We start from the raw sequence: 13,027 nt of genomic DNA, 5'->3' as shown, positions 1-13,027 counted from the left end.
GTTGCTTCCAGCCTAGAGACAGAGACTTAAACAAGAAGCTCCTGCGCTCAGGTCTGTTCAACGATGGTCTGAACAATCTGATTTCACGCTTCAAGACTGCTTCGATCATGTGGATTGGGATATGTTCCGCATTGCGTCCAACAACAACATTGACAAATATGCTGATTCGGTGAGCGAATTTGTTAGAAAGTGCATTGGAGATGTTATACCCACAGCGTCTATTAAAACCTCCCCAAACCAGAAACCATGGATTGATGGCAGCATTCGCTCGAAACTGAAAGTGCGAACCACTGCTTTTAACCAGGGAAAGGTGACCGGAAACATGACTGAATACAAACAGTGTAGCTATTCCCTCCGCAAGGCAATCAAACAAGCTAAGCGTCAGTATAGAGACAAAGTAGAGTCGCAATTCACAGGCTCAGACACAAGAGGTATGTGGCAGGGTCTACAGTCAATCACGGATTACAAAAAGAAAACCAGCCCCGTCGCGGACCAGGATGTCTTGCTCCCAGACAGACTAAATAACTTATTTCAGGACAATACAGTCCCACTGACACGGCCCTCTACCAAAACCTGCGGACTCTTCTTCACTGTAGCCGACGTGAGTAAAACATTTAAACATGTTAACCCTCGCAAGGCTGCAGGCCCAGACTGCATCCCCAACCGCATCCTCAGAGCATGCGCAGACCAGCTGACTGGTGTGTTTACGGACATATTCAAGTAATCCTTATCCCAGTCTGCTGTTCCCACATGCTTCAAGAGGGCCACCATTGTTCCTGTTCCCAAGAAAGCTAAGGTAACTGAGCTAAACGACTACCGTCCCGTAGCACTCACTTCCGTCATCATGAAGTGCTTTGAGGGACTAGCCAAGGACCATATCACTTCCACCCTACCTGATACCCTAGACCCACTCCAATTTGCTTACCGCCCCAATAGGTCCACAGACGACGCAATTGCAACCACACTGCACACTGCCTTAACCCATCTGGACAAGAGGAATACCTATGTGAGAATGCTGTTCATCGACTACAGCTCAGCATTTAACACCATAGTACCCTCCAATCTCGTCATCAAGCTCGAGACCCTGGGTCTCGACCCCGCCCTGTGCAACTGGGTACTGGACTTCCTGACGGGCCGCCCCCAGGTGGTGAGGGTAGGTAACAACATCTCCACCCCGCTGATCCTCAACACTGGGGCCCCACAAGGGTGCATTCTGAGCCCTCTCCTGTACTCCCTGTTCACCCACGACTGCGTGGCCATGCACGCCTCCAAATCAATCATCAAGTTTGCGGACGACACTACAGTGGTAGGCTTGATTTCCAACAACGACGAGACGGCCTACAGGGAGGAGGTGAGGGCCCTCGGAGTGTGGTGTCAGGAAAATAACCGCACACTCAACGTCAACAAAACAAAGGAGATGATTGTGGACTTCAGGAAACAGCAGAGGGACCACCCCCCTATCCACATCGAAGGGACAGTAAGTTTTAAGTTCCTCGGCGTACACATCACGGACAAACTGAATTGGTCCACCCACACACATGGCAGCAGCGCCTCTTCAACCTCAGGAGGCTGAAGAAATTTGGCTTGTCACCAAAAGCACTCACAAAATTCTACAGATGCACAATCGAAAGCATCCTGTCGGGCTGTATCACCGCCTGGTACGGCAACTGCTCCACCCACAACCGTAAGGCTCTCCAGAGGGTAGTGAGGTCTGCACAACGCATCACCGGGGGCAAACTACCTGCCCTCCAGGACACCTACACCACCCGATGTCACAGGAAGGCCATAAAGATCATCAAGGACAACAACCACCCGAGCCACTGCCTGTTCACCCCGCTATCATCCAGAAGGCGAGGTCAGTACAGGTGCATCAAAACAGGGACCGAGAGACTGAAAACAGCTTCTATCTCAAGGCCATCAGACTGTTAAACAGCCACCACTAACATTGAGTGGCTGCTGCCAACACACTGACTCAACTCCAGCCACTTTAATAATGGAAATTGACGGAAATTGATGTAAGAAATGTATCACTAGCCACTTTAAACAATGCCACTTAATATAATGTTTACATACCCTACATTACTCACCTCATATGTATATACTGTACTCTATATCATCTACTGCATCTTGCCATCTTTATGTAATACATGTATTACTAACCACTTTAAACTATGCCACTTATATGTTTACATACCCTACATTAGTCATCTCATATGCATATACTGTGCTCCATCTACTGTATCTTGCCTATGCCATTCTGTACCATCACTCATTCATATATCTTTATGTACATATTCTTTATCCCTTTACACTTGTGTGTATAAGGTAGTAGTTGTGGAATTGTTAGTTAGATTACTCGTTGGTTATTACTGCATTGTCGGAACTAGAAGCACAAGCATTTTGCTACACTCACATTAACATCTGTTAACCATGTGTATGTGACAAATACAATTTGATTTGATTGATTTGATTACTTTTGTACCTGTTTCTTCCAGCATCTTCACAAGGTCCTTTGCTGTTGTTCTGGGATTGATTTGATTACTTTTGTTCCTGTTTCTTCCAGCATCTTCACAAGGTCCCTTGCTGTTGTTCTGGGATTGATTTGATTACTTTTGTTCCTGTTTCTTCCAGCATCTTCACAAGGTCCTTTGCTGTTGTTCTGGGATTGATTTGATTACTTTTGTACCCGTTTCCTCCAGCATCTTCACAAGGTCCTTTGCTGTTGTTCTGGGATTGATTTGCACTTTTCGCACCAAAGTACGTTCATCCCTAGGAGACAGAATGCGTCTTCTTCCTGAGCGGTATGATGGCTGCGTGGTCCCATGGTGTTTATACTTACGTACTATTGTTTGTACAGATGAATGTGGTACCTTCAGGCGTTTGGAAATTGCTCCCAAGGATGAACCAGACTTGAACAATTATTTTTCTGAAGTCTTGGCTGATTTCTTTTGATATTCGCATGATGTGAAGCAAAGAGGCACTCAGTTTGAAGGTAGGCCTTGAAATACATCCACAGGTATACCTACAATAGACTCAAATGATGTCAATTAGCCTACCAGAAGCTTCTAAAGCCATGACATCATTTTCTGGAATTTCCCGAGCTGTTTAAAGGCAGTCAACTTAGTGTATGTAAACTTCTGTCCCACTAGAATTGTGATACAGGGAATTATAAGTTAAATAATCTGTCTGTAAACAATTGTTGGAAAGTAGATGTACTAACCGACTTGCCAAAACTATAGTTTGTTAACCAGACATTTGTGGAGTGGTTGAAAAACTATTTTTAATGACTCCAACCTAAGTGTATGTAAACTTCTGACTTCAACTGTATATTGTTAGTCTTATTATACATCCCACTTCTGATATTCTATGAAAAACTATTGTTTATGAATAACATACCAGGGGAAACATATGTATCAGACAGCATTGAATTGTCTTCTCAAAAGACTTGAAAAGGGACGACAGAGCTCGGCTGGTCCAACTTGGAAAGACAGCACAAACAGATCTGGGATCAGGATATTTGGGATCCAATTTATCTTTCACTAAATCTATAATACATTGTAAAGAACCGACCTCAGATGAGAAGAACAAGCAGACTGGCTTGTTTACCAGAATTTAGGAGATAAGCACCAGCTGGCCACTAGTTAGCCCCGACCCCGCTGTCCAAAAGCAGTTATTGAGCACTCATGCAACTGTCATTCTCAACAATATCCTTTACCCACTCCCCTAACCCGGATCATACTCATTAGTGTACACCATAGCAAAAGGTTTTGCAACGAAAAACAAAAACAACTGTTGCTTAAGTTCAGGTAGTCTCTCCCTGTTTCAGTCATTTTTTTTGGTGCCTAATGAATGCGACCCAGCCCTTTCTCACCTTAATCTGCTCCTTGAAAGCAAAGTACTTCCCAGAATAGTTGAGTTCTCCCAGGAGCTTGGTCTTGCGCTGCTCCTGGCTGGTTGGGTCCAGAGGCTTCTCTCCAGGCAGGAAGGCAGGCCCGAACAGCTGCTGGTACTGCTCCAACACCTGGCCTGCCACACTGGCTATCTGGGCCTGGTACTCCTGCACAGCCTGGTACAGCAGGATAGAAGGAAGGAAGTAGGGAAGCAAGGAAGGAAGCAAAGCCGCAAGGAAGGAAGGGATATGTAAGGCTAAAAATAGACTTGTTTTCAAACAATTATGACATTTGGTAACGATTTACATTTCCCAGAGCCCGTTATAAGGTTAAGTGTGACGTTGGTTTGGGATGTGCTGGACCGCAGGAGACAGCAGCTACATCACTGGAAACCACTGGCATTTTATGCCTCTACACAAGTCTAGATTATGGCCACAAGATGGCAATCACTCAGAGTGAATGTAATGATTGAGGGAAGTGCAATCAATCATTAGACCACATTTTTGGATTGCGTTTGTGGAATGTGTGTGTGTGTGTGTGGTGGTTTACTCTCTCTGCTCCAGCAGGTCTGCGAGGCAAAGGAGCTCTAGGAGGTATCAGCTCCATCACCCTTTCAACAGAAAGGCAGAGAAACCGTAGTAAACCATAAAACAATGTTACAACAACATTACTAGGATATTGCTACAACGTTACCAACTGCTACTACAACATCTATTCAAACAAACCACCCCTTTTTCTTCCCATTCCAATCTATATTACTGCAGTACTTCCACTCAATTACTTCAGACTTACATGTTAATCTTTAAGGCCATTCCATATGTTTAATTAAAGTTGAACAAACGTCACGTTACCTTTTGACTAACTCTTCCGGTGATCTCTTTGGCACCAGCGACTTCTCAAGAGCGATTTCAATGATGATGTAGGTTCTGGAATCTGCATACATCTAAGTTCAAGGTTCAAGTTCATTTTCCACATGCAATAGATACACTGGAAATGGTACACAGAGGATAGGTGCTGCTTATTGAGGGTGGCAGGTATCCTAGCAGTTAAGAGCATTGGGCCAATAACGGAAAGGTCGCTGGTTCGACTATGTGAAAAATCTGTTGATGTGCCCTTGAGCAATGCACTTACTCTAATTGCTCCTGTAAGTCTCTCTGGATAAGAGTCTGCCAAATGACTACATTGTAAATGTATACACGACCCCTAGATTTGGTATTGTTTAATGGTTCACAGAACCCCAACTCACCTGACCCTCTGTGTTCACTTGTTGCTGCTGTTCAGTTTCAACCAGCGTCACACTATCAGTGCCAATGGGTGCTGACTTCCCCTGTGTCCCGGGCTGAAATAAAACAAATCACTATGTCCTTCTATCTCGCCAATCAAGGCAAACAAACAAAGCATATTTCTCTTCTAGTTCACTCTTTACAAGTTAGAATATTGCCATGAGACATTGCAAAGATACGAAGATGGAAATACATAATAGCAAACAACCTGCATGTTTCAACCATGCTACAGTTCAGAACAGTTATTAAACAGTTATTTTCTGGTTGGATGTGGGCATGTGTAGGCAACACTTCTAGACAACACTTGTGTATGAACCATGAATGAGAGGTTGTTGTTTGTGGATCGATTCATGTACTTGTTTGTACCTGTCCATGCTTGCATGCTTGTGTGTGTGTATGTATGTCTACTTTGTGTGTGTGCATCCGTGGGCATGCACACACTTGTGGAGGCACATGTGTGTGTGGGTGCATGCCTGTGTGTAAGAGCCTGTTATTTGTCTGGCCATAACAGATGCTTAGTTGGTGGGGTGGCTGTGTATGTGTGTGTGTATGTTTACGTGAATATATGTGTGCGTACGCACATGAGTGTGTGTGTGTGTTCGTTGCTCCTTCTGCTGCTGGGCCACGGGGGGGCTGTAGCGAGGGGCCAGATGAGCTAACAGCTAACGAGATGATTCACCACTCTCTGACGACGCTGGCAAGCTGCTGCCATTAATGCTAATTGCTTTGGGAAGCGCTCCTGTTGCTGCCGACCCACAACTCAATCATAGAGGAAATCAGGGTCTCTGATCTGAGATGCTCTGTGGGAGACTGCAGCTGGCCTATCAACAGGATGTCACTGAATGCTATTGAGACCTTTTACAAAGAAGTCATATCCTAGTTCTATCGCAATTTGTTTTTCTTTGATTCCTTGCATCCTATCTCCTTGCCTCCTACTCAACCATATTGGAGGAGAAGGTCAAGGGTCCCTCCCATCTCACCTTGTTCTCCAATGTGTTCTGAGAAAGAGGCGAGGAGAGAGGGTGCTAGGCATCAAGGAAAGATGAATTGAGAAAGAGCCACTGTCTGAGACACAGAGCCCCATCGTGGTCAAAAAGGCAGTAAATCAGTCGCTTACCCTTTTGGGCGAGTCCTTGGTGTCCTTCCCGCCCTTGTGACCGCCGTCAAACATCTTACTAGGGACCGCCTTGCAGGAGCCTACGGAGGAGGGGGCCCTACCTCGGCCCTGGGTGGCCGGAGCCCTGATACTCTCTCTCAGAACACTGATGTTTCTCTTAGCCTGTCAAACACAATACAAGGGTCGTGTTCATTAGGGCATACCCTAACAAAAATTTTGCAACGGTAATTGAAAATGATGGTACTTATTGGACCAAGTCCATAGTCGTCCCTCCTGTTTCAGTCCGTTTGTCACCTTATGAACATGACCCGGGTCACACATAATAACACAACGTAATCACTCAGCAGGAGGTGGTTTGGTTCTATGTTGCCAGGGTAATGCAAAAACTCAAGTTCAGCACCGCAGGGGTACAGTAAGAGCATTAGAGCACATCACAGGAGGTTGGTGGCACCTTAACTGGGTCGGAGGGGCTTTTTGTAATGGCTGGAGCAGAATCAGTGGAATGGTATCAAATACATCAAACACATGGTTTGATGCCATTCCATTTATTTACTCTGTTCCAGCCATTATTATGAGCCATCCTCCCCTCAGCAGCACCCATTAACAATCCAAAGTATGGCACAACAAGCCAATTAGCAATGAGCAAAAACCATCCCCGCAGGGATACAGCGCTGCACAGCTGTGAAATACTAAAAGATGTGTCAAATGTGTGTTGTGGTTAACGGATGTATCTCATATTTCCACATTTGTTCATGTACAAGCTAAGAGTCCTTAGAAACCTAATGGTTATGAGATGTACAGTGCAAACACAAACGATTTGTTTTAAGATTGTAATAACATGGACCATCAAGTGTTTTGATTCTCTATTTTAGGACACTTGAGGGTATCATAGAAAAAATTTAAGGGCAAAAAAGTGTTCTAACTACATAGGAAATGTACAAAAACAAACCAAAACAACTAACCAAATGTCCTCAGCAAAATGATACTTTAAACAAAACTCCAATAGACAGAGAAAGCAACAAGGACACGAAACCTGGCACGGAATAGAATGGATGATAATCTGGACAACTGCTGTGTCTCAGAATGAATTAGTCAACATGGCTGGCTCTGTTCTGCAAATCTGTTTCATTTCCCCAGTCATATCACAGTCTCTCTCAAACACACAGACACACACCAAAAGCGGTTCTGTAATAAGTGTGTCAAATTAGTATTGACCGTTCCTCCACACCTGCCACTGCAAGACTATCTCACCTTAGTCTTGCGATACCAAACCTGTCAAACCATATTCTTATCCCCCCACCCCTTTTTTCTTCCCAATTTTGTGATTACGATCTTGTCTCAAGTAAAGCCCCCGGGCCAAACCCTCCCCTAACCCGGACGACACTGGGCCAACTTTGCGCCGCCCTATTGGACTCCCGGTCACGGCCGGTAATGAGATCGAACCCCAGGCTGTAGTGATGCCGCAACACTGAGATGCTGTGCCTTAGACCGCTGCCACTTTGGAGGCCCCAACAACACCATATTCTAAAGAAACCTTGAATGGCTGTAATCGAAGCTACTTTCACCTTGACCAGTAGGTCAGAGTCGTAGAAGGGGTAGAGCCGGTACGCTCCACGGACACGCCTCGCCCCGGGGTACAACAGGGGCGCCATGTCCACGTATGCCACTCCATGGAAGGAGAGTTGGGTCTCATCCTCACCCTGTTGAACAGACACACACACACACACACACACAAAAAAGGCAATTCAAAGAAACAATAGTAAGGATATTAACAATAATGGCCAAGAGTGATTTTATCAGATCCTGTATAGAAGAAATTCAGTGTCTTACTGCCTTGTCTTTGCCAGCCTTCCCTCCCTTAGTGGCTCCAACCTGTGGTGACCTCATGACCTCTACTGGCCACAGTCTGCTTTCTGCTATCCTACGGGTCAGACTGAGAGAGGAGGATAGAACATAGATAGAGCATTCAATTAAATTCAATAAAACATTATTGTTCCCAAAGGGCAATTTGGTAGCAGCGCATTATATAGTCCAATTTTTTTCAATTCAATATTGAAAAACTTTGAGGATACTGTAGCTCTCTATTTATATTTGTTACAGATCAAATCCAAGATTTAAAGCAGGGCTCAATAGAAGCAGATTGTTGGCACTGAGGTGGTGTATCTGTCTCACCAGGCTGCACCATCTGCATCCAGAAAGCAACGACGCTCTGTGTCCCAGCTCACTCTCTTCTTATTGGTCTCCACTTCTTTCCGGAAATCCCTGTCCTGGAAAACACAGGAAGCAATGAGGGGAAGAGATCCATTGTCACGCCCTGACCTTAGTTATCTTTGTTTTCTTTAGTATTTTGGTTAGGTCAGGGTGTGACGAGGGGGGTTTGTTCATTTTTGTATTGTCTAGTGGGTTTTATATTGTCTAGGGGTTTTTCTAGGGGTTTAGTAAGTCTAGGTGTTTATATGTCTATGGTTGCCTAAATTGGTTCTCAATCAGTGGCAGCTGTTTATCGTTGTCTCTGATTGGGGACCATATTTAGGTAGCCATATTCCTTGGGTATTTTGTGGGTTCATGGTCTATGTTTAGTTGCCTGTCTGCACTACGCATATTAGCACCATGGTTTTTTTTTTGTTGTTTTGATAGTTTGTTCAGTGGTTTTTCTTTAATTAAAGAAGATGTACGCCTACCACGCTGCACCTTGGTCACCTCTTTATGATGACCGTGACATCCATACATTACACAGAATGTATTGGTCAAACCACTGAGAGTGCAAACGATGACTCAATGACAATAATTGAAATAATGACATAACAATAAAACATTTGATTCATTTGGTATTAAGGTGAGATTGTGCTGCAGTACTAGAGATGGTTATACCAACCATAATACCAGAGTACAAGTAGGCTAGAGTACCTCTATGCTGGTGAGATCCCCATCCTCCATCTCAATGGGCTCTCCCTCCATGGAGACACCAGGTATGAACTGAGCTCCAGGAGCCAACAGGGGACCCAGGGGCCACTTCCTGGGTCTTCCCATGGGTTCACTCTCCCCGCCCACCTTCAGCAGCCCATTGGAGAACATCAGCACCTGCTCTTTCTGGGGGAAACAAGAAATGTGTCAGGTACAAGTTAAATGTCATATGACATTAGGGATTGTGGGTTCATCCGTGTATTGTATCCTTGAATTACTGTCAATAGTTCACAGTTGACAACATTTCCACAGTAAAAATGCTTTAGTGCATTAGTATGGGAATTGGTCTGTACTATTCCAGTGTGACTGTGAACTAACCTATAGAGTTGTCATTCTATTCAATAGCAAATATTTCACAAATGGCATGAAAAGAAGAGGAATTTAACTTTACTTCCTGTATTGACTGAATTTAAATGGAATTGGCTCCAACCCTGATGGCAACATAGGTCTCTTATGGCTCACCTCAGCAGTGAGGGGAACCTGCAGGGCAGCCACATAGCTGGAGAGAGGACCAGACCCAGAGACAGGGTTCCACACCTCCGGAACAGAGTAAGCTGTCTCCACAGTAACCTTCAGCAGGTTGGAGTCAGACAGCTGGACGCCGGATAGCAGAGGCTCGGGAACACAGACGGTCACGTCTAGAGACGGCTGGATGCCAGGCAGAGGAGGGAGATGTCAATTACAAACAAACAGAGCATACATACATACATACATACATACATACATACATACATACATACATACATACATACATACATACATACATACATACATACATACATACATACATACATACATACATACATACATACATACATACATACATATTCACGTATGATATACATATACATACACAGTCGCGTATGAACACACAGTCACACACACACAAAGTCTCTTGTGCTGGTTAGTTTTTACTCCTACTTTACAGCTGCCCTCCTGTGAGGCTGCCTCTGCAGGTGAGCCAGGAGTTGGATGAAGTAGCACAGTGGAGAAGAAGCTGACCTGACCTATTGAGGGTGAGAGAGAGAGGAATACATTTACATTTCAAACATTAGTGAGTTTTTTTGGGGGGGGCCCTGGAAGGTATTAAGTTAGATGGATACTTGATTGGATCTAATGTGTTGGTCTCTCACCATGCAAGAGAGGTAGCAAGTCCACTATAGCTTGCCCTATAACTGCAGTCTTCTCCTCCTTCTGCTTCTTCTCCTTGGGAAGGACCTCAATCACTGTCACTAAATGACAACGACAACGACGGATTAATGTGATAAGCAACCGTGGATTAGTGAAAAACTGGCTGAACGAGGGAGACACGGTACAATGAGGATATGGATCAATCGTCAAGATAAATAGTGGCTTTAACATCTGAAACAAGCAGCACACGTCATAACAATGGATTAGTTAGTAGTAGCTCACATATGACAGGTTTGTGTGCCATGTCATCTAATGTGTGGGCAGCATCTGAGCACTCAAAGCTGCAGGTGAAGTTGTAATCCACGCCCTGATCCACAGCAGCATCCAGCTTCTGAGAATCTCCCAGGACGATGCCATTGAACTCAGCTCTCACATAGTTCAGGATGGACTCAGTCTTGTTGCCCCTCTGGAAGTGAAAAACCGCAACACCATTTTGTTAGGGTCTATTATAATATTAACGTTAGTTAGCTAGCAGAATTGGATCAATAGAGCTGTCAAAGCTGGGGGTGCACATTTGACTCAACTGATAGTCATCAAACTCTTTATCAACTGAATCAGTTGTACTTCCTGAGCTAAGACAACAAAGTGCACAACTGTGGATCCCCAGAACCCAAGAATGTAAAACACCAAGTTAGCCATATATGCAAGTTGCTGCAACTGACCGATCTTATTCTACCAGTGCTATTAACGTAATGGAAACAGGAAAGGGATACGAGCTTACCAGGTTATTTCCACGAAGTACTGTTATGTTCACGAGTGTTGCTTTGTCTCCCACACCACGAAATTGTTCCATTCTGTTTTGGTAAATCAGAGTGAGTAAAAGTCAAATGTTTGTTGATTGTTCTGGAAAAACAAAAACTCCCCCTGCACTGCAGCAGGTGAATACATCAGCGTCCCCGTTTCCATAGTAGCGAGTCGGAATATCGCGAGAAGTGGGGTTGTTGTTGGTGGTGGAGGAGTGGCTAGCTAGTTGCTAGTGAGTCGCGTGTGCTATTTTCTTACGTGAGTAATATGTATGTTGTCCAGTATTTAAAGGACTACATAGTATACGTTGTGTATGAACGCCATACAATGTTGAATGGGTTTTGTCACAGTCGGTTGGACTTTGCAAATCTACTCTGTTTTGCCAGTTAGCTAACGTTAGCTAGCGTAACTTCCGATTTTTGCTTTCGCGGGTCAGTACAACAACAGCTTGCTAAAGTTGCATGCAGATGTTTGGCAAGTGTCACACTTTCTCAAGATGCCGAATTCAAATGTGTATGTGATGAATTTAAGTTTGCAGTGTGCCTATGATTTCATTTAGCCATCGAGCTAGAGCAGGGGTGTATACACTAGGAACGAAACGGAGAGGGACCTACCTGAATGTGTCCAATATAACATCTTGTTTTCGCTGTAAAAAGTGTTCCGATGCAAAGCGTGTTGGACTAATGATTACACCCCAGATATAGTAGCGCTGTTTTGTTTGCGCATGGTCACTGTGAACTGTAATCCATTGTGCATGACAGTGCCAGGCTGCCTGCATTATGTCACTGCTTAGCCTTGTGGATGAAGCCATCAAGTTGTGTAAAGTAGAGGAGACCAAGATAAACGAGAACATCCTTCAATACAGGGAGATACTGCGCTCTTTGTAAGTACAGTAAAACCTCCACGTCCATTGATATATGTTAAGCTAATGGTCTACAGTTGTTCTGTATGAGTAGGTAACTCGATAGGCCTGTGTTATAACATGCTTGCCATCTGATCATTCACCAGGAGACCACAGCAAGAAGACGGCAAGGAAATAGAACTGACAGATGATGTTGAAAAGGGTATTATGATGATCCTGTCTGCTATTTTCTCTGAAGCCCAGTGTACTAGTAGTAACTGGGTATGGTAATGTTTTTAATATCTACGTTGTCAGCATGTTTTTCTCTTTCTCTGTTTAGACCCAGATGTCCAACTGGAGGAGAGACGGGAGATGGAACTGCTGAATCGATTGCTGGAGAAGGCCCTCAGAGTTCGCGCTGGCACAGCACCCCAAAAAGACCCTCAGAACTGTCCAGGACGAAAGAAAGAACCAGTGGACACTGCACAGGGCAAGGGAAGGGCTCTGACCCCAGGTGGCACCAAAGGGAATAAAAATGGCATTAAAACTACCTCCAAACCCATCACGATGGACAAAAAAGAGTCCAAAAAGTGTTCTGCCTCCCATCTCTACAGGGGTGGAAGGGGGAGGATGGGTCACCCTGTAGGTCATTCAGGACAAGGCAGGGCAAGCATGATCAGAAGCTCTGTCCAGATGCAGAAACGATCTGTCATGTCATCAAAGGGGTTTCCTCCCCAGTCCTCTGGGAAGGAAGTGAAGCAGGCTGGTCCTCCAGGTCCTGTGTCACACGATCAGGGTCAATCACCACAGGCCTCATCAGCACATCATCAGGTTGAGGTGTCCCACAGGTCAGCTGCAGCCACTTCCTTCCAGCCCCCTAACTGGGACACGGTGTCTGTTTCACACATGGAGGGGATGCCAAAAGCACATGTAATTTCACCTCCACAGAATGGGTAGGCTGCAAGACAACACAAGACCACTGCTTAGTGAACAAAGT

General features: G+C 44.8%; 2 protein-coding genes across 6 annotated transcripts in view; both read right to left on the bottom strand.

Moving 5' to 3' along the window:
• coro7 (coronin 7) overlaps positions 1-13,027 on the bottom strand; it is a 374,383-nt gene that overhangs the window by 340,821 nt on the left and 20,535 nt on the right.
• On the bottom strand, positions 3,926-12,252 carry LOC124000690 (cilia- and flagella-associated protein 70-like). 5 transcript variants are annotated; one of them, XR_006832650.1, is made up of 15 exons: positions 11,804-12,250; positions 11,167-11,239; positions 10,668-10,851; positions 10,388-10,486; positions 10,176-10,261; positions 9,717-9,902; positions 9,198-9,380; positions 8,463-8,557; positions 8,121-8,223; positions 7,856-7,990; positions 6,291-6,452; positions 5,137-5,229; positions 4,742-4,823; positions 4,440-4,500; positions 3,987-4,066 (listed from the first exon to the last, which is right to left on the bottom strand). XR_006832650.1 is itself a non-coding variant. In XM_046307251.1 (14 exons), the coding sequence occupies exons 1-14, from the start codon at positions 12,040-12,042 to the stop codon at positions 4,374-4,376; spliced, it is 1,857 nt and encodes a 618-aa protein (XP_046163207.1). In that variant the 5' UTR covers positions 12,043-12,252; the 3' UTR covers positions 3,926-4,373. The 5 variants fall into 5 exon arrangements, 4 of the variants coding, with proteins under 4 accessions (XP_046163207.1, XP_046163209.1, XP_046163208.1 ...); XM_046307251.1 differs by having other exon boundaries at positions 3,926-4,500; positions 4,742-4,833; positions 11,804-12,252; XM_046307254.1 differs by lacking the exon at positions 3,987-4,066 and having other exon boundaries at positions 4,364-4,500; positions 11,804-12,251.

Source organism: Oncorhynchus gorbuscha, linkage group LG16 (assembly GCF_021184085.1).
Source record: "Oncorhynchus gorbuscha isolate QuinsamMale2020 ecotype Even-year linkage group LG16, OgorEven_v1.0, whole genome shotgun sequence".
NCBI lineage: Eukaryota > Metazoa > Chordata > Actinopteri > Salmoniformes > Salmonidae > Oncorhynchus > Oncorhynchus gorbuscha.
The sequence above is the reverse complement of the archived record's forward strand: the minus strand, read 5'-3'. Positions and strand labels throughout refer to the sequence as shown.

What these genes read in the sequence shown, in the direction of transcription:
- LOC124000690 (XM_046307251.1), bottom strand. Translation starts at nt 12,042, where the DNA reads ATGTTCTCGTTTATCTTGGTCTCCTCTACTTTACACAACTTGATGGCT. An exon ending in CACAGGAGGGCAGCTGTAAA is followed by an intron (nt 9,903 to 10,175) that starts GTAGGAGTAAAA and finishes CCTGGCATCCAG; the next exon opens with CCGTCTCTAGACGTGACCGT. An exon ending in CCGGAAGAGTTAGTCAAAAG is followed by an intron (nt 4,501 to 4,741) that starts GTAACGTGACGT and finishes TTCTGTTGAAAG; the next exon opens with GGTGATGGAGCTGATACCTC.